The sequence below is a fragment of the Marmota marmota genome, unplaced genomic scaffold (genome assembly GCF_001458135.2).
Source record: "Marmota marmota marmota unplaced genomic scaffold, marMar, whole genome shotgun sequence".
Lineage (NCBI taxonomy): Eukaryota > Metazoa > Chordata > Mammalia > Rodentia > Sciuridae > Marmota > Marmota marmota.
Genome location: NW_025999977.1, coordinates 13,660,673 through 13,682,209, shown reverse-complemented (window position 1 = coordinate 13,682,209; position 21,537 = coordinate 13,660,673). Strand labels below are relative to the sequence as shown.

General features: G+C 35.4%; 1 protein-coding gene across 3 annotated transcripts in view; it reads left to right on the top strand.

Moving 5' to 3' along the window:
* The first annotated feature begins 6,514 nt into the window (after positions 1 to 6,514).
* Positions 6,515 to 21,537, top strand: part of Vrk2 (VRK serine/threonine kinase 2) — a 108,533-nt gene continuing 93,510 nt past the window's right edge. For 2 of the 3 annotated variants that reach the window (XM_015479648.2, XM_048804303.1), the window contains exon 1: positions 6,516 to 6,932. In XM_015479648.2, coding sequence (XP_015335134.1) covers positions 6,782 to 6,932 — 151 coding nt within the window. In that variant the 5' untranslated portion in view covers positions 6,516 to 6,781. Of the gene's footprint in view, positions 6,933 to 21,537 lie in introns of all 3 variants that reach the window. The other variant, XM_015479647.2, reaches the window with a different exon arrangement.

The window sequence follows — 21,537 nt, the reverse complement described above, 5'->3', positions numbered from 1 at the left end:
TTGTATTTCTATATTCTGTCAGTTTTCATCTTGAAACATACACACAGCAATATGCTCTGAATCATAAAATTCTGCATTAAATCCCAACACTTAAAAAAAATATTCTCAACATAGGTTTACCTGCCCTTCTGTTCCCGTTTTTATTTAGTTCAAATTCATTAACATTTTTAAATTCATTAGCACTTATGAAACTTGAAACTTTATTTTAATGTCAGAAAGATTTTGGCTGTAAGCAACATAAAAACCGATGAATACTTAGTGGCTTAAACAATAAGAACACTTAACACCTGGGGGTAAATGTGGAAAGTATGGGGGTTCAGGTTAGTTCAATTAGTAGGCTTGAAGAACTCAGGTTCTTCCCATCTTTTTTTCCGTCATTCTTTTAAATCATTTTTATTGAAGCAGATTATATATAATAAAATTCATCAAATTTAAGTGTATAGTTAGAGTTCTGACAGAAGTAAAATTATATAACCATTACTACCACCAAGAACTTGAACATTTTAATCTGTCTGGAAAGTTCTGCTAGTCACTCTGCAGACAGTCCTGTCTGTTCAACCTAGTCCCTAGCCATTTTAAATAAATGGAACTATGAATATATTCTCTTTGATGTATTTCTTTCACACAGTACTTGCTTTAGAGATTTATTCAAGTCATTCGTATCAGTAGTTTGGTCCTTTATATTGCAGAGTGATATTCCATTATATGAGATACACTGTTATTGATTCACCCATTCACCCAGTTGATGGGATTTTGCTTTCAGTGTTTGGCTATCATGCATGAAGCTATTAATAAATAATCACATGTCTTCATGTAAATATAGGTTTACATTTATTTTGCTTGGGTAAATATCTAGGAACATGGATGCCGGATCATATGTTATTTAAAGTTACACTAGTCAAAGTTTCACTTTCTGAGGTTTCCTTTACCTGTAGTCAACCATGGTTCAAAAATATGAAATGGAAAATTACAGAAGTAAAAAATTCATGAATTTTAAACTGCACATTGTTCTGAGCAGTGTGATGACAGCTTGTGCTGTCCTCCTCTGTCCTGCCTGGGATGTGACTCATCCCTTTGCCTAGCATGTTCATTTACCTTGTATACACTACCCATAGATTTGCAGCTGCCTGGGTTTTGAGACAATCTTTTGAGATATTACAGTGCTTATTTTTAAGTAATCCTTGAATAGTAGACTAAACTAGGTTATGGTATCCACATAATTTACCTCTCTTCATCTCCTTATGTAGCCATTGTCTCATATGTCATCATCACAGGAAGAAGAGTGAGTATATCATAGAACAGTGGGGAACTGCACCTCAAAACCTCAGTTCTTGCATCCTGATGAAAGAAAATTTAAAACCACATACAAAAGTCAAGCAAGAGAATTTTATTATAACTTAAAGTAAAGAAAGACTCAAGCAAAGACCTCTTTCTCTCTCTCTCTCTCTCTCTCTCTCTCTCTCACCCCCCCCACCCCATATCTCCCAGCAAAGAATGACAAAGGAAACAATGCTTCTTCCAAATTTATTACTGTTTGCTGTTTATAAGGAGACCTGGGGTCCACCTTCTGCGGTCTTTACCAATCAGATGATCATCTCCTCCTCCATGTTGGTCCTCTATGGAACTGTTTTGGCAATCATCCTGTTTAGGGTGGCTTCGTGTACAAGTCAAGCTTATGTTAACATGAGTGTTGGGGTCAATGACCAGGCAAAATTTATCTTAGTTCACCTGTGCTACTAAAAAACTTTTCCTTATGAGATATATTGAGAAACCTATAGCCATAAATCCTAACTTCACAATGATCTAAGTAGACCCTGTCAGGAGTTTGCCCCATGGATCTTAACTTTTTTAAAAAAATGTATTTCTTTGTTTCCATTTGTTTACTCTCAGGGATAGTACAAGTTACTTGAATATTTATTAAAGTCAACAAGTTACTTGAATATTTATTAAAGACAATTCAAAGAAGCCCCCTGACCCTGCTATTATGGGTTTATAGTTCTCTGCTCATTACTATTACCTAATGAGTACAAGAAGATATTTTGAGGGAGCAAGACCACATTCCCATAACTTTTTTAATTATAACACTATTATAAGTGTTCTATGTTATTTTTGTTGTTGTTAATGTCTTACTCCTCCTAATTTTAAATTAATCTTTATAACAGGTATATATGAATAGGAAAAGCATGGTATATTTAGGATTTGGAGCTACCCAATGTTTCAGACATCCACTGGAACATATCCTCTGTGGATAAGGGAGGACTACTGGATGACAAACTGCCAAACTATTTTCCAAACTTACTGTACAATCAGCAATATAACAAAGTTACAGTTGCTCTGCATCCTTGCCAACACTTGGTATTTTAATTGTTTGAAGAGCAAGTTTTTAATTTTGAAGCAGTTAAATTATGTATGTCTGTATTTAAGTTTCCAGGTTTAATTATTTTATACTTTCAAAGTACACAAACTTAAGTTTATCACAATTATTTTCTCTTAGTTTTTCTTCCAAAAGTTTTATAGTTTAAGCTCATGTGTTCAGACCTATGTCTATATTAAATTCCATATACTGGAGGTGCAGTGTGAGGCTTTTTGCTTTTTTTTCTTCTTTCTTTTTTTTTTTTTTGTATATGTGGATAACCAAGTGTTCTCATATCATATTTGGAATGTTCTGCATTCTCTATACATTCAACTTGTATTTTCTTCTACCCTCATAGTCACAAGATGATCAAGCCATTCTAAGCATCACATTCAGAACAATGTCCAGAAAAGACCTTTCTTTCTAGAAAGTGTTCAGGAAAATCTTTTCACCTCTTATTTCCTTGTCTGAACCACGCTTACTACTTACTGTCTAAAGCAAGCAAGCATTGGAAATGAGAATGAGGCCACCACAATACAAGAACATGGTATGTTTTTTTATAATCATTCTAGGTTCTGGGGATACAGTAGTGACTAAACAGGCAAAAAATCTGCCTTCCCTCATGAAGCATGCAGTTTACTAAGGAAGACTATTTGAGTGTTGTCAAAATAAATGAGCAAAATACATAATACATTGCTATATAGTGAAAATGCTAGAGGGAAAGAGGAAAGGGGCTGTGAAATATTGTAGATGGGTTAAAAGTTTAGATAGGGTGGTTAGGAAAGGTCTCACTGAGTTGATTTTTGAATACATACCTGAGAGAGTGATGCAGTAGGTCATGCAGATACCAGATTGAAGAGTGGTCCAGGAGGATGGAACATGCAAAGCACCTGAGAACAGCAGGAAAGCAATGGTGGTTGGAGAGAATAAAAAGAGACCGGAGAGATGCAGAACAGGTAGATTATTCAGGTTAAGTTCTCAAGTAGGGCAAAATTGGCAAAATTTGTAATATTTGTTGACATTTGGGGGTGTCAAACATGTGTGGAAAGTGTCGGGGGGAGGCCTAGGGGATGTTGCTGAAAATCCTGCCATGTATAGCACAGCCTACATCTCTGCCCTCTTCCTATCCTTTCTCCACAATAAGGAATTTTCTGGCCTGAATACCGGGAGTGCCTGGGTTGAGAAATGCTGTTTTAGATCATGGTAATGATTAGTTTGCACTGAGTAACTTAGAATGATACTGAAGCGTTTCAAGTACAGATGTTATTTAAAATAGGCTTCTAAAAGGATAAATGGGCTGTTTGTTGTGAATAGACTGAGGGAGTAGAAGGAAAACAGGACAGCATTTACTAGAGTATTCGAGTTTTCCAGACAACAGAATGTGACTTGGACCAGGATCATGACAGTAGGAGTGATTGAGTGGTGGATTCTGGATATATTTTGAAGGTTAACAGGCTTTACTCAGACTGGATATAGGCTTGAAAAGAGAAGAGTTTTGAGTAATCTGCTCTGGCTGGTGCTGGATCTGTATCTTCCCAAAGAGAGTAACCTGGGGAACTGGTAGAAATCTGAGCATATTTAGAATGGGGGTGGATAGGTAAGTACTCCACATGGATATTAGGATAAGCAACCAGTCCTTTTACATATATATCTTATGAAACTAAGAATGGGCGTTGATGGATTAGTGTATAATGACTCTCAGGGCAAAACTGTTCTATAGACTAAGTCTCTTTAAAAATGCTTTCATATCTGTGACATATATACATATATTTTAATGTCTTAAGCTTTCATTTTCAAAATGAAAAGTTTGATTAATGTAGGAAGTTTCAATTCCTGATTCGATGGAATTAAAGGGCTGCAATTTTACTTTCAGTATTTACATTCTAAATACTGACTTTTCCTATGCAGAGTGTTAATGTATTGTTTAATGTTTCCTGAGCATTTGGTGTATTCTAAAATACTTTAAGCTCATTATGAGTCCTTCATGGTTAAAAAAAATTCAATATATTTCTCAACGGTCAAGATATCTTTATAATCAATAATCTTATAACCCAGCAAGTGCGGTTTTGTCCACTTGACAGATGAAATAGCTGGAGTTGAGTAGTTTCAAAATTTTTAAGATTATCCAACTAGTGAAGGACAGGACCACGCCTTGAGCCAAGGTGCCTTTGAGGATTTAAAGGCTCTCAAGCCACCCCTCCTGTTCCAGAGGCTTGGGCTGCTGGTGAGTGCTTGGAAAGGACCTGTTGCTTGACATCGAAGGTACAGACGCGGTAGAGGAGACCCAACCCTCCTCCTGAAAAGTGCACTTTGCGCCTGTTCCACCCCACCCTGAACTGAAGGCTCTTCCGCCAGTTGGGGAAGGCTAGGGCTGATAAAATAATTCTGTCCCATTTCTGATTTACCCCGCCACCAGCTCTTCTCCCCTCTGGGCGTGCACAGGCCGCGGGAGGGAGGGCGCCGGCTGCGGCCTGTTAGCGGCTGGGTGCTCAGGGCGGCGCCTGGCGCAGATGAGTCAGCCCGGCCGCTTGGCGGGCCGCCNAGAGCACCCGGCATCCCCTTCGCGGCTTTAGCGTGCGCCGAAAGCCGGGCGGAGTTTCGGCGGGGAGTGTGGAGTTGTTTCTTCTTTGGCTGGTGCGCCCGGAGGCGGGAAGTTGGAGTGCAGACGCCGGCGGCGCCCGCGCAGGGCCCGGCGGCCTCTGGGGAGGGGGCGCGCGGGGCCGTGGGCCGCGGTGACCGGGCGCCCGCTCCGAGGGCCTTGGCCTCCCAGGCCCTGAGCCCGGCCCTGGCTGATGATGAAGTCCGCGGGTACCGGTCTGTGCCCGGAAACTCGTGTTAGCTCTTCATCAAACCCAGGGAAGTAACCCAGAAAGCAGAAGGGACACCCGTGTCAGGGCCTGGCCTTAAAAGAGCCACCCCCACCCCCACCCCAGACTCCTGTGTCTCAAGCCCTGATGACATTCGCCTTTCGTGAAACCGCGTTTGTCTACTTAATTGGAATTTTTGCCATACTCAACAACAGTTGTTTAAAAAAGACTTGAAAGTTTTAAATTAGTAAATTCCTCCTGGGCATCAGTATGCACGATGTGCTGGTGAAGGGGACACCCCCCTCCCATAAAACTTTCCTTACTTTATGATACAGTACCCTAGTGATGGTTGACCGAATTCCTGGCTTCCCTTGTGTGTCTGCCAGGAGGACAGGTTAATATTGTTAAGGAACCATGCTGTGTTCCATCATTATCCCTTCATTATGTTGATAGTGATGAGTCATTGACCAGGCCCTGGATTCAACAAGTGAGGGAGGGAAAAACCTGTTCAAAGGAGCAGATCCTTTCTCCTATGGAAGATAAGAAGGAATAGGGGAAAAAACCTTCACATTTATATGTGCTGGATTTATACATAACTTTTCTATCTAAAGTTCTTAGTTTAAAAATTATTTAGATCGTGGTTACTCCCGCGTTTAAATTAGTTTCAGGTGTTCTGGTATATATATATATATTTTTTCCCTTCTAAAGTTGTCTTTCAACTCAAAATCTTCCACTGTGGAATATTCTAACCTGGATACAATTACGATTAATTGATGAAAGTCATATGGCTCATATTGTAGTTCTTGTTAACAGGACAGAATATAGCTGTACTCTATACCCTTTTTGTATTTGTAAGAAATACCTGGGATTTGGCCCAGGAGCTCGCTATTATGGAACTACATATCCCCAGTCTTCCTATTTTTGAGACAGGGTTTTGCTGAGTTGCCTGGACTGGGCTGGAATTTGTGATCCTCCTGCTTCAGTCTCTGGAGTTGCTGGGAATACCAGGCTAGGGCACTTAACATAGGGCTGTTTTTTTACTTTGAGAAAGAGGAGCCAGCCCTGAAATTACCCAGGAGCCTAATCTGCTAAATCATATATCTATGAAAATTCCTTGTTTATTTAACAAATATTTACTGAATACCTACTCCTTTAGATGACTTGCTTGGTGGTACATTGCCATGTCTTTCTAATTCAAAGCTGAATTCTTTCCTAGTGACTGAAGACCTTTCACATGGCATTCTTAAGGGAGTATTTGCATGTATATGAAATTTATTTTCTCTTCCTTGTTGAAAATTGTTAACCCTTTTGCTTCTTAAGGTCTATTCAGTAATGTTACTATAGAACCCCTAAAGGAATATTGAAATATTAATTAAAATGAAATTCAATAGATTGGTTGTTTTTTGGCTTTTAATAACCTCTTAGATTTCAAGATTGTAATATTTGTGAATTTCTAACTTGACTGTAGTGGGTGGGTTTCCCCAAACTGAATTAACTGCTGAATCCTAATTTATGGGACACTGGAAAAATTCCTCAGAGAAGACATTTTGGGCAATGTGTTTTAACTCTACGTTTTATTTGTGTGTGTGTGTGTGTTTTTTAACCATTTATCTCGCCCCTTATGCCAATAGGAGTGATGCCACCAAGAAGAAATGGGAAATACAAACTTCCTGTTCCACTTCCAGAAGGCAAAGTTCTGGATGATGTGGAAGGAAAACAATGGGTGCTGGGCAAGATGATTGGCTCTGGAGGATTTGGATTGATATATTTAGGTAAAGTTTGACTGTAAATTACCAAATATTTTTATCTGTGTGATTGTAACTGTGATAATGATATTTTTAAAAATTGAAACTCATATAATGTAGAATTCATAGATGTGCTTTATGAAGTAATTTAAAGATTGTTAATGTCTAGTATGTTAACTTTAGGTTCAAGACATGACTAACACACTCCCTGTTGTCCATGTTTTCCTAAATGACTCTTAGAAATCTTTTCAGAGCATAATTATGCAATCTGCCAGACAAAATGTGAGTACTTTTTTTTGTTTTTGAAAGCTTGATTTCCTGGAAACATACTTCTTACAGTCAGAAACAACAGCTGTAAAATATAAATGCTTTCTTTTTGTGAATCTTAATTGTTAATATTTAGGTAAATACAGAGGTCTAATAAATTCTGTTCTCCACTGGAGAATTAAGGTTTTATAACCCAGCATCTATGCATGGAATGGATTAACTTCTCTCTTGAGTGTGTAGAGTGATACTGGTTATGTTCCATCCTTTGGATAATTGAGAAAACAGACACTCAAATTGTTTTTTCTTTTTGTTGTACTATGGTGCAGGTGGGGAACCCTGGTTGGTTATACCCCTACAATGCAGTTACATACTTAAAATTTAGATCATTAAAATCTTTCTTAAGTCTGTGGTGGAATGAGGAAGATCTCCCTTGCAAGATTTGATTTGATGAATAAGTAATTTTTTTTTTTTAATACCCTGAAGCTGGGGGTGGTGTAGCTTTTGGTATAATGTTGCTTGGCATGTGAAAGGCTCTGGGGTTCCATCCCAAGCACCAAGACAACAACAAATAAACCACAAGGATAAATTCTACTAAAAGTGACTCACAACTATTTCTGTGGGTTCCTCCTCAAAATATTTCCAAACAAACCTGTTGCATGGATTATGAAAAATGGAGAACCTTTTCTGATAATGTTATGATTGTAGTTTTGAATAAATGAATGAAATTCAGTTAATAAACAACTGCTTGTTATCATTTTAATTTTATTAGAAAGACAAGATCAGCCCAGAAAAATTGCCTGGGTTAAGTGCGGTTTCCCCATTTAAAGGATTTCAACCTGCTTGAAAAATGCTATGATGTTGAGTGACACAGACAGCACTATTCAACAGAAATGTAATGTGGGCCACATATGTAATTTAATAATTTCTATCAAACACATTAAAAGAGTGTTAAACAGGTGAAATTTGTTGTAATAAAATGCATTATTAGGTGTTTAATATACCCAAAATATCATTTCTTTGTTATTATAAAAATAATGAAATATTTTACTTTTTTTGTGAACGTCTTTAAAATCCAGAGAGCATCTAGTCTCAAGGGCCCAGTTTTACCTGTGGGGTACCATATGAGATAGTGCAGATAAAGTACAAATAGAGTAGAAATCCCTATAGAATAAGTGTTGTTTGAGACTTCAAATTAGTTAATTCTCTTAGAGCAAAGAGTGAAGATCTCTAGTATACTGTCTTGACTCAAAGTCAGAAATATGAAGTCAAGTAGATTATTTCTTTTTTTTTTTTTTTTGTACTGGGAATTGAACTCAGGGGCACTCAACCACTGAGCCATATCCCCAGCCCTGTTTTGTTTTATTTAGAGACAGGTTCTCCTTGAATTGCTCAGTGCCTCGGTGTTGCTGAATCTGACTTTGAACTCACTATCCTCCTGCCTCAGCCTCCCAAACTGCTGGGATTACAGGCGTGCGCCACCATGCTTGGTTTAAGTAGATTATTTCTGATGTGACTGAGCTATGGTCTTGCTTCCCACAGCTTATCACTTATACTTTTAGTTTTCTAACATTTGAATTACTTGAGTAATTCCAAAGAAAATCATTGACTGTAAAGATCTTATGCCTTTTTGCTTTTTAAAATGTAAATATTATTTATTAATATGTATTAATTTGTATTATATGTATTTAACTTCAAGTGCATGGTTAAGATTATTATGTCTGTACACATATGTGTACATGTTTATATGTGCTACTTGTTTGATTCCTGTTGTGAAGTTGTGAAAAGGGAATGTCTTTCCTTAGGTATAAGATTCATTTTTACTATTCAAATACAGAAGTCTTTTCTTTTTTCAGTCCAAATACGTGTCATATTTTTTTAATTCTTTCTCATTACCAAAATAATACTTATTTTAAACATATTTCAAAGTTCAATGTTATACAGTACTCTCTAATATCTGAATTTTAGAACCTGGATCCGGGGAAGATTAGAAAGTATACCCCACTGGGGAAAGCCTTTAAAGAAATGTTTAACTATTTTGAGAAAAAGGCTCCATGCTTCAGAATGTATAATAAAGCTGTGTGTTCCAAATATTGTCATTGTTACCAAAAGTGGTACCAAAGAATCATAGAATCCATTTAACTTCATTAGACTTAGTTTTTTTATTATTTTTGAAACTATGTAAGAAATTACATTGCTTTTTGCAGTTCACTGTGGTTCACATCACTTCCTATATATAAATTAAGAAGCAGTCATTTTCAGGTTTTCCTTAATAACTTTGTATCCAGCTATTTTCTTTTCAGATATTCTTTCCAGATACACTGCTTTGGCAGACACTTTATCAGCATTTGTTGCCTAAGGCTGAGAAGAAACTAGCCACTATGTCTAACTCATTGTGCATGTGCAACTGTCCTCTAGCTTTGAGATCAATAGCCCAGGCCTCTCAGTAATCAGCGACTTACAGGAAAGGGGAAGGGGCAGAGAAGTTTGGTGTTTACTCTTGACTCAGAGAAATGATGTGCCTGTAGCATTAATAGAAATAGTTTTAAGAGGGAAAAGGAAAGTCTGAATACAAGAACAAAGTCAAGGTTCTTTCTTTGTTTCTGAAAGGTGTGGGGGCAGGAAGAAAGGAATCTAGTCTAGGGTATAGGGAAACTTGCTGTCATTTTAGTATCAAATGATTGAAAAAGTTTCTAAAACTCCAGGGAAACAGAATTGAAGGTCTGAGTTGTTCTTTTAATGCTAGGTATAAGATAGAATCAAGTAACCCAAGGGAGAACTGCATAATAGGAGCAGGGTTTTTTTTTGGTGTTAGGCAAATTTGAGTCCAATCCTAAATTGACTATGCCACTTAAAATCAGAGTGACTTTCACTTTCTCAATCTTTTGGAGTCTTTATTTCTGTTTTGTATAATTGAGTTAGTAATAATTATGAGGATTAAATGAGATAAGGTGTTTAAAGAACTTGGAATTTTGTAAGCACTTAATAAATGTAATTTACTTATTTGTTTAGAATTTCCCATTCTAAATATCTCATGCCAGAGTGGATTAGGATAGTGACAAAGACCTTCATTAGAAGGATTTTCTGTTTATCCTGTTATGGATTTTAGAAGAGTTGCCTATGTGATAAAGCTAAGAACATAGAGAATGTCCACAGAAATCTTCAGGAGATTTTGCTCACCAACCTATATATCTGCTTTGCCTCTAACATTTACTATAGAGGCGTAAGAGAGGGTGAAAAATTCTCGTTTAAACTGTACCTCTTCTGCTTCAGATAAGAAAGATAAATTTCAGAAATTATTTAAAATCCAGAAAAACAGAACTACAGGATAAACTTCCTCCAAATTTCTTTGCAGGATTGTCCTATGAGTAAAAGTAGATGTGATTTACCTATGGAAGTTTTAAATTTTTGAAGTTGGGCTTAGTGGTGACCATTTACCCTCTTTGGAGTGTCATGCACAGGGGGGAGTTCAACAATTATTTGCTTGAAGGATTGAGACTGAGATTAGGGTATTTAATCCACACAAGCCAGTTACCTTTGATCTCTTCCACAATTAGAGATGTTACCCTTAATCCAGTGTGCAGTTTCGACAGATGAGTACCCTTAGTCACAAGGAAGGTCAAGGCAAGGGAACTATCATGACATCAACCGAAAGAATGTGCATATGCTTTATTGACAGTACATCAATAGCATACTCTTGTATAAAGAAGAACACGTTATTATAAATGAAACTATGAGAAGTCTTAACAATTGGATTATTTCTTTGTGGATGAGTGTTTAGACTTTATCCCAGGGACTGTCAGACATTTTGGGAGTCATGTTGTCAGAATAGCCTAATTTTGCTTTTTAGAAATAGAAGGAAACTTTTTTTGGGGGGGGGATTTTTAGAAATTATGAAAAAATAACTTATACTACTGGTAAGGAAATTTTTAAAAATGTTTTTTAGTTAATAGACTTTTATTCATTTATATGCGGTACTGAAAATCAAAACCAGTGCCTCATACATGCTAGGTAAATACTCTATCACTGAGCCACAAACCTAGTCCCATAAATTTTTTTAATAAATAAATAGAAAAATTGGCTGTGATGGATTGATTTTTTTTTTTTAAATAGTACTGACTGGATATTAAACCCAGGCGTGCTCTGCCCCTGAGATATATCTACAGACCTTTTTATTTATTTGGACACACAGTCTAAATTGCCCAGTCCAGCCTCAAACTTGGGATCCTGTTGCCTTAACCTCCAGAGTATAGATTGATTTTTTAAGGTATACAGAATAATGTTCAGAAGAGCCTAGTGTAATGCTAGCAACAAGGTAGAGTTATTGTAACACAGACTGCTTTATTACACATTTCAGTATTAAATTTTATTTTGGCAGTGTTTTATGTAGAAGGCTTAGAGACAAGCAGTGTTATGGGGGAAAAAAGAGTAACTGAAAATAAAGATAATTTCTATAGGAAGCTATAGTATAAGTAGTTCTCAGATGAAAGTATAGATGATCAGTAATACTAACTCAAAATATGAATAATTTGGGATTTTTGTGAATTTAATATACTTGTTGGATGTATAGACAAGAAATTAAAGTCCCTAAAAGGTGTATTTTAATTTTGTATGTATTCTCCATTAGCTGTTAATTTGGAGTTTTAAAAGAGCATTGCTCTTTTACCTGTAAGTCAAGAAACTAAGTAGCTAAGAAAGTTTGGGTCCTTTCTATTAAAAAGAGAAAGTTCTTATAAAACTTGGCCTTTGCTTTTGTTTTTCATTTTTAAAAATTGTCTGACATCATTTTTAACATATTTCACATTATGTTTCTTCATTTTCAACATTTTTACTGTCAAACTCTTGCCTCAAGGGAAGGTTTATAAACTACCTCATTCTTCTGTGCATTTATATGTTATGTCTCTTCCACTGCACCTGTTACTATCTTGTAACTGTTTACAGTGTTCAAGGTTTTTTAATTTGAAACTTATTGCTATGGGGTCATTTCTTCTTCATGAAATACGCTCACCTCTATTGCCACACAATAAAAGAATTCTCAGCTTTTGAGAGCTTCTGGGTTCCTTATGAAATATGGATAGGCTTCTGCTTCTAAAGTGTTTTAGGTTTTGTTTCTTTAGATAAGGAAGAAAAGGAATAAATAGTATGAGGTATGTTCCTCCTTTTAAGACACCAGGAATATCTATGTTTATAAAATAAATAAGATTAAGAAACTTTAAAGCTATAAATGAGAGAACTCACTAGAAGTTAGCTATTTGAATAATGAAAAATTTCTGTCCTTGCTTAATGATACAAAGGTGTTTATGGATTTTATACTGTTTAGATCCTTGGCTTTGCAATTAGTACTTCTTCAGAATGTTTGTCCCTTACAGCTCCATTACATGGACTGTGTTTTTCCTGAATACTGTCTTCTATGTGGAAGAGCATTTTAGGAGAAAAGACAGATAACAGAGCAATTATTGCATGATAATTGTTAGACTTCTGTTTCTTTTAAAAAGATAGCCAGGTGGACTGGTATTTTCTTTAACATCTCCAATTGAGGGAAAAGATTCTGTAGAAAGACATCCATTGAAGGCCAGAAACATCTACAGATGCAGTGTGATCCCAAGCAATGAAGCATGTGGCCCTTCATTGGCATTATATGATAACAGGAGGAACTTCTGGCAGAAGGACTGACTTTTGCTGCGTTCTGCATGCTGCCCCTCCAAACCCATCTTTGATTGGCACCTATGCCCTATTGAAACTGGCATCACACCTTCTGAATGGGCACTGTGCCAGGCTAGCAGATGGGTATAGGCAAAAGCATGCCAGAAACCCAGTATGTGAATCAAGTTTAAGTATCAGGGGCCCAAACTCCCATCCAGGGATGTAAAAACTGCAGTCTGTTGAGAGCTTTTTGTGCTTAAGGTTAAAGGACATGCCATTTTTACTCCAGCTTAGAGGTTGATTAATTTTGAAAGTCAAACAGGAACTCCTGTGGCTGTGTCAGGCAAAATTCTATCTTTGGTGAATGAGAATTACTACTTCATGTAGGGAAGAGAAAGTATTGTAATGAAGTTTCCAATGAGAGTTACTCTCCTGCAAGTGCCTCCAGCACTTAAGCAGCGTGTATTCAGTGGAGATGAATATTTCTATTCTCCAGCAGAGCCAGGTGCAATCAAAGCCAGATCTTCAACCTGCTGCAGTAAAGAACCCTAAATTTAGAAAGGGCAGGCAAAGTTTAGAAGAACTCCATGGTGGCAGCTCTTCTCACCATGAACTGATGGTGCTTCATGAAGTATATAAAGAAGATGATGAAGGGAACACTCCAAATAAAAACCTTTAGAGTATTTCAGCCTGAAACAGAAAGATTTTTAAAAAACCAAAGGAAAAAGTTTAGTCCTTTCTCCTCATTGCAGAAACCCTACTGAATTTTTCTATCAACAAAAACTTAGCTTACCAAAATGTTAGAACTAACTTAATGCAAAAGGAGTAAAACTTCCTGTTCTTACACTTATTTCATTGCATGTCTATCATGTATATAAACTTTGCTTCTTGAATAATGGATTTTGCATAAAATTGCGTTCTAAACATCATATTCCTTGTGATTGTCTCACACCCACTACAGAAATCCCCCCCACCAAAAAATGAAAAATAAAAATAGGGAACCATTCCCTGTGATCACTTCAATCATTTCACCTAACATGCTCTTAAATTTACAGGGATGCCTGTAAGACCAGCTGTGGGCAAGAGCAGCTTTTTCTAATCACCGCATAGCCATTGCTTTTGCTTTTCCACTGTGTAAACTTTATCTATGGAACAGATTCCATGAGACCGTTGTGAATACTTCAACGTATTCAAAACATATAACTGCCACAAATTAAACTACTAAAACTAAAGCTGGTGCATCGCAACTGCCAACTAAAACTGGCACGTCCCTCTGTCAGACTGCAGGAGAGTGTGCCATACAGTCCTCGGAAAACACAATTCATCCAGAACCAATCTTGTCACTTGCTCTGATATTAAACCCGAGAAAGTGACATTAATTAAAGAAGTGACATGAGCCAACAAAGGCAATGAAATTCTAAGCTTTGGCTCATGTGCAGACCTCAATCCAACCTGCTCTGCTTAGGTATTATAGCCATTTCTGAGGAGGAGGAGTGTGACTACTTTTGCTCCTCCTCATCTTCCCTTTTTGAAACATTTTCAAGCAACTCACGTTTTATATCCAGCATTGGGCTGGTTAATTAGTGTACTAGTAGTCACTGCAGGGCTTCCCAAAATACTGGTGTGGTTGCACGTGGTACATTTACTGCACTTGGTAACTGCGTAAGCTATAGAGGTAAAGGTGGACAAGAGATGATCTAACAAAAAAGCAGGCAACAGCCAGAGTACTTAGACTTGGTCAATTGTAAGTTAGGAGGTCTGTTGCTAGGAGTAGTTGTAGAAAACAAAGTGTGACTGGTAAAACTCTATGGGAATTTGGTCATGCTAAAGACTCAAGCAGGAGTGCCCATAACTTTTTTCTTTGTTTCCATAGTATGCTTTCTCATAGTGCTCAGCTTATTACTTCTTGTGATGACTCTCTGCTTACTGTCTTTTCAAACCCTCATCCTGCCCTTGGGTGAGAGCACATTCACATGCATTGTAGTAAGTTCTTTGTAGGCAATCTGTCTAGAGTCTTAAATATGACCTTGCATATCAGTTTTAAAAAAAGGATTTGTAAATTAACTGTAGAACTAGTCTTTAATGGAAAAGTAAAAATCACCTTCCCAATAGGTAGGTGGTCTATTTATACTAAATTTTGTGATCTCTATACTAAAATATGTAATCTGTGTATAAGGTACTACAATTTTAGATTTAGAGACATTATTTTGTATATTTGGAAGAGTTTTGGGGAAAAGAATCACTCAATTCTTAGGAATTTCCAAGTATTATTAAAATATAAGAAACCATGCACTTAATCCATAGATTGTAGGCTTCACTGGGAAAAGTCTATTTTAAAACAACTGGACATTGTGTTAAGAATAATAAGTTTTATGTTTAGAATAAAACAGTTATACTGGATAGCATTTAATTGGAATAGGTCTAATAGAAAGTAAACTTTTGTGGGGAAAAAAGATGGTGTTTACCACTAGATGAATTGATAGATGTGTATTAGAAATCATATGTAAGATCAGATTTTCAAAGACTGTAAACACAACTTTAACAGAAATCATTGAAATTTCTTTGTGTGTGTGTGTGTGTGTGTGTGTGTGTTGCTGGTGATCAAACCCAAGGCCTTGCAAATGCTAGGCAAGTGCTTTACCACTGAGCTGCATCCCCAGCCCTGGAATTTCTTTTGATCCAAGTCAGTTAAAGGTTTGACTAAGGATTTTGTACATAGTCAGAAGCTTTTGTTGTGGTTTCTGAGTATAGGCATTTTTTGTTCGAGATCCAGAATTTTCTATGTAATTAGTCATGAGGTTTAATGTACATTTTTCATATTAGGCAGACAATGGCTTCAAAGAGACAGCAATGCTGCAAAGGAGCAAGACAAGAAGGCCAAAGTTGACACACACAGAGGCAAAACAGTGTAGGAAAAATCAACACGTTTTGCAAAATCAATCATTGAAAATGTGTCAGTGTTCAGGAGACTGTCTTTAATTTGCAATCCAAGTGAAATAGAGTATTTAAATATGAGAGGCAGTATTATTGAGCCCAGCATGCCTGCTACCACTTGTTTGACTAGCTCAGAATAGAACACTGAGAGGCAAGGGCTCAAAGTTAAATGAACATTTATACATTTTAAAATCAAATGAAAGATTCAGAGTATATTCATGAATTAATTTTTTTCAGAATCCTAAATTTAATCAGCTGGAATTACTTTTAAAGTGTCATTCTATTTAACTTCGGGGAATGATGAATTTGCCTTTTAGTGGGGATGCTGTATTTTATCATGAAGATGAAACAAACTGTCTTTTGTTAATTATTCCCCAGAGACACTGGCCATTTTTCTCTCCTAGGCTTAGTGTAGAGTAAAGGCAGCTTCCTGCAAATTTATTTCAAGCAAGAGCAATCGGAAGCTTCAACATGTGTGGAAGGGGTACGTGGAGAAGATTGCTTCTGTTTCAGGTATTCTGAGTGCCACCTAATGAACCTCTTAGAGGCAATGTTACCAAAGCCTCACCTAGGAAGCTATGAACATAGAGCTTACAAAAGTGAAGAAGGAAAGACGGCATCCAGGAAAACATAGCAGATGTGTCAAACATCTCTGACATCTCATAACTGCTGCTGGGACTGATTAGTGAAATCCTTTGTAGGAAATCATCATTTTCATCATCAGCTACTAAAGTCTTGCTCTTAGTATGTCCAAGCTCTATGTTAAATTTTTACGGACATCCTTACATTTAATCCTTCCAACAACTTTGTCAGGATGATATTGAGGTCTGAGGAGGTTAAATAATTTGCCTCCAGGGCACAGTTTTAATAAATGTCTTCATCTACATTTGAACCCAAATTTCTTTGCTCTACTGATTGATGTCCCTTGTCAAAGAACACTTTGAGTTTTTTTGCTAGCCAGAGAAGATAGTGGCAAATGGTGTGCTGATGACAAGCTTATTTCTAAAATAACAGCAAAATATGTAATTGATAGTATTGGCAACTAATTTAAGAAATCTGTTACTGATGATGCTTCTAATGTTGTCATTTTCATTCAGATTGACAGCTCAAGGCATAGAGCATCAGTGATGTGTTTTTAATATTAAGATCACCAAATCTGTGAAAGAACATCTGATATTTATAGTAAATCTCATGTTAAGCAGTGGAAAAAATATATTAAAAAATGTGCTATACCTTAGATAAAAAATATTTTAATGAAAAACAAAGCGATACTAGTCCACCAGTAGTGCATACAACCTGATAAAAGATTTGATGGCTTTTCGGGCTTTTCAAATTTGAATAAATTGTCTAGTTTAGAGGGATTTTATACATTTGTTTTTAGTCTAATAAGAAATAGGAAGATCAAAAGATACCTCTTTAAATCTGATAGAAATTCAACAAGCATCATGTAAAAAATAGATATTTTTACAAATATTGAATTGGTCTCTATCATGTCTTTTCAATGGTAATTTAAAGATGCTCTTCCTATAATACTATATCCTGTATTGGATAAAGTATAAAAATATACTCAGATGAGTGGAATCTTGTGAAAAAAATAAGCCTCTTGATGCAGAATTTGTTTCAGATAACAAAATATATATAATAGTAGTCTAGGTTTTTGAAAATTATTCACTTCTTTCAGGATATTACATAATAATAATTACAGATGTTTTCATGAAAAAATTAGAACATTTCATGTAGGGTGAACTTTGAATATTTTTAATATTATCAACTATATATATTGCAGTACTAGATGTTATATTAGAATACTTTTTTCTTTGGACTATATACATAATAAGAAAAGGAATGGACAAAACATAAGCTATTAGAATATAAGTTTTTGAACAAAAGCAAGCTATTAAAATAAACTAGACAATTTTAGTTTTATTCAATTTTGAAAAGCCTGAAGAGCCATTAAAATATCAGCTTGTATGCACTATCACTTTTTCATAAAAATATTTTTGATCTAGGTATTGCACATATTTTAGCAATATATTTTTTTCCACCGCTTAACATCAGATTTACTATAAATAGGATATTAATTTCAATTCCTGAGAATGTGAAGAAAAGTTCATTTCATTTGATCTAGTATGTATTGGGAGATCATGCGTTACAGTTTTAACTTAGATCTCCAGTGTCGGATATATTATAATTGAGAATGGAATATTGGGTATGTAAAACTACTGTCTTATTAAATATTCAGAGGTTGCTATAAGAAAAAAGTGGTAAAACTGATTTTTAAATTCCCACACACAACACTTTAAGTAGAAAACAGACATTGTTGTGTATCTGATGGGCAAATGTTGCATGATGAAAAGGTCAAGAAAAACTATAGACTCTCATGATCATCAGAACTTCTACTTCAGCAGAAAGTTTGTGAACTGGCATGTATTCTTAAATTGATTATGTAATTAAATGTAAATTGAATGCAGTATGGAATCACTGTAAGAACAAGTTTTATTAAGTCCTTCTATGAAAGAAAATGGTATTAAATATGTATCTATAAAGGCTTTAATGAAGGAATCAAATAAAAAGAAAAATGACACAAATTATTAAGAAGAAAAAATAATGGTTCTGTTAATCTGCATAGGTAGTATACTTTTGGATAATAAGAGTATCACATGGAATTATAAGTCCTGCAAAATAGAAACCATAATGAAAGACATAAGAATGACTTCCCTCATTGGAAGCCTGATTTCAGCATAAATATTAGAAAGTGTTTTAAAAAAGTGGGAATGGGGCTAAAGATTGTTAGTATGGTCTTTACATTTAAAATACAAAATTTACAATATTTTTTTTTTTTAAAGAAAGATCAAGGGGCTGGGATTGTGGCTCAGTGGTAGAGTGCTTGCCTAGCACACGTGAGGCACTGGGTTCAAACCTCAGCACTACATACAAATGAAATAAAGATATTACTATCCACCTACAACTAAAAAATAAATATTAAAAAAAATAAAAGGAAGATCAAGAACCATTTCAGTCCTTACTTTGTACACTTTGAAAATAGACTCATGATAGTTAAGAGAAATATGGTTATCATTCTTGTATTGGCCAAATTTTATGTCTCTTGGGAGATAGAAGTAAAAATTTGAGATTGTAGGAAATCTGAAATCATTTTGCAACAGGTTATTACTTATATAAAATAGACTTTAATGGCCTTGAATGTATATGATTGAAAAAAACTTAAAAAATGGTTTAAAATATTAAGATTTGATGATATAAAGTAAAACAAGGTTAGTAAAAACTGGAGAACTGGGGCTGGGGTGGTAGTTCAGCGGTAGAGTGCTCGCCTAGCATGTATGAGGCACTGGGTTCGATCCTCAGCACCACATAAAAACAAACTAATGTATCCACCTAAAACTAAAGATACATAAATAAATAAATATTTTTAAAAAACTGGAGAAGTTACTTTAAGAACAGTAATTTGAATATAGAATTTTGTAATGAAAGTCACATTTCTGAAGTAGATCAGTGAACTGTGTGTGGTAAGGAATTTTAAGATTGACAGTTAAACCCAAAAGTTGTATTTTGGCCCTTCATGCAAGCTCCCAATGTATTTAATTAATAATAAAAATGGATGAATTAAAATGTCAGGGTTAATATCTGAAATAGATATTTAAAAGATGTAATCTGTTATAAAATGAAATAAATGTGTAATGTGTACCACAGCTAGTAAGTAATAGGCAAAGGAAAGCAAAAAATAATATTAACTTGTAGAATATTAGATGATAATGTAATTGTCTGTTACTGTGTTCAAGTCTTTCATCCCTTTCAAAGAATATGATTGACCAAAATTCTATAATTTCTGTCATCAAAAAATACTTGATAAGATACAAACACACTAAAAGGTTAAGATTTTTCATGCACCTATAAGAGGAAAACAATACAGTTTTATTAGTTTATATTCCATAGAAAGTCACTAAGAGAACTAAACAATGTATTTTGTAATGCCAAAAGCTTAATAAAGCAAAGTGAAATCACCATAATGGCAGAATTTAATATGACCAGAATGCTACTGGTTTATTTTTATCCTTTAAAAATAGGAAAAGAAAATATATGAGACATCCAATAATAAATTAAGTATCACTGGAGGTATTATAAAGAAACTGAAAATAAGTCAGTTACCAGAAAGTTTTCACAGGTCTCTATGGAGCTAGGTATATAAGGGAAAAGGGCAGGGACTGTGTTCCTCCATCCACATTTCAGCTTGTGCATTTCAGCTTTCATCTGCTCCACATACCAGGCTTCCAAGAAACACAGCATTACTAACAGGCCTTGAAGATAACTAATTGTGCTACAGTAATTAATGTAAAATTTACAGGAAAAAATTCTGAGTGACTTGAATGGTATTATAATAAACCTTTTTTTTCCAATTATATAAGAATATATTTAAAGCATTTCATGTGTGGTGACTTAGTAAATATAAAAAAATTCTTATTTATATAGTCTTGGAATCCATTGCTGGAAATAAAATACAGAGATCATCTTGCTTGTTCTGTTCTTCCTGTTTTTCACCTACATGCTCTCTCCAGTTTCCGCATAAGCAAGTATACTCCTTTGAAGTCCCCCTTCCTGTTGAAGCCCGTTTTCCTTTCTGCACTTTTTACCAAAGTTGTGCATTGTGGATTTCTTCTCTGCAACACTTTTGCCTCTATTTTATCTCTAGGCATTTACTGTTTTGTATTATAATTATGCAGTTGTCTATTATTTTAGCACTTTGTTGTGTGTGTATATTTCTATGAATTTTCACATGCTGCAAACACAATTAGGATTTAGAACAGATGCATCACCTCTGAAGTCCTCATGCTCTCCTTTTGTGGTCACACCCTCCCTTTATTTCTAACTGCTGATCTGTGTTCCGCAATACAATTTTATCTTTTTGAGAATGTACAGGATTTCTATAAATGGAATCATAGGGAATGTAACTTTTCAAGATTAGACTTGTTCTTTTTATTGTCAAGTTGTATGGATGTATCATGGTTTGTTATTCTGCCATTTTAATGGCTGAGTACATTTGGGTATTGTGATATTTGGATAGTATAATTCCTTCAACTTTGTTCTTCCTCAAAATTGTTTAGATATTCACATATCTTTACTTTTTCATATACATTTTAGGATCAATTTATCTATATTGATAGAAAAAATTTCTGGGATTGTGTTTGGCATTGATTTGAATTTATAGATGAATTTGTGAACCAGCATTTTTACTAGAAGGAGTCTTCTAATTTGTGAATATAGTATGTGTCATCTTAGATTTTCTTTGATTTCTTTCATAAGCTTTTTTTATTGTTTCGTATATTAGGCCTGTACATGTATTGTTGGATTTGTTGGACATGTTTTCCTTTTTAATTTTGATGCTATTAAAATATTACTTTTGTAATTACTTCATTTTTTAGTATATAAAATATGATTCAATTTTATTTGTCTAACTTATATCTCATGATCTTGATAAGTGCTTACTCGTGAACTATTTTGGAGGGGCAGATTTTGGGGGATTTTCTTTGTAGATAATCATGTCATCTGGAAATTGGCACCTGTTCCTTCTTCTTTCCCTTCCTCTCTTTTTTCCTCCCTTCCTCTTCTCTTTCCCTTCCTCTGCCTTTCTGTTCTTCCCTCTGCAGTCTGTCCCTCTCTTCTTGATTAACTGCCTTGGCAAAAGTGAACATCTTTGACTTTTTCTGAGTTTCAAAGGAAAAGCATTCAGTCCTTACCACTTGTGATGTCAGTTGTACCTTTTTTTTTTTTTTTTTGT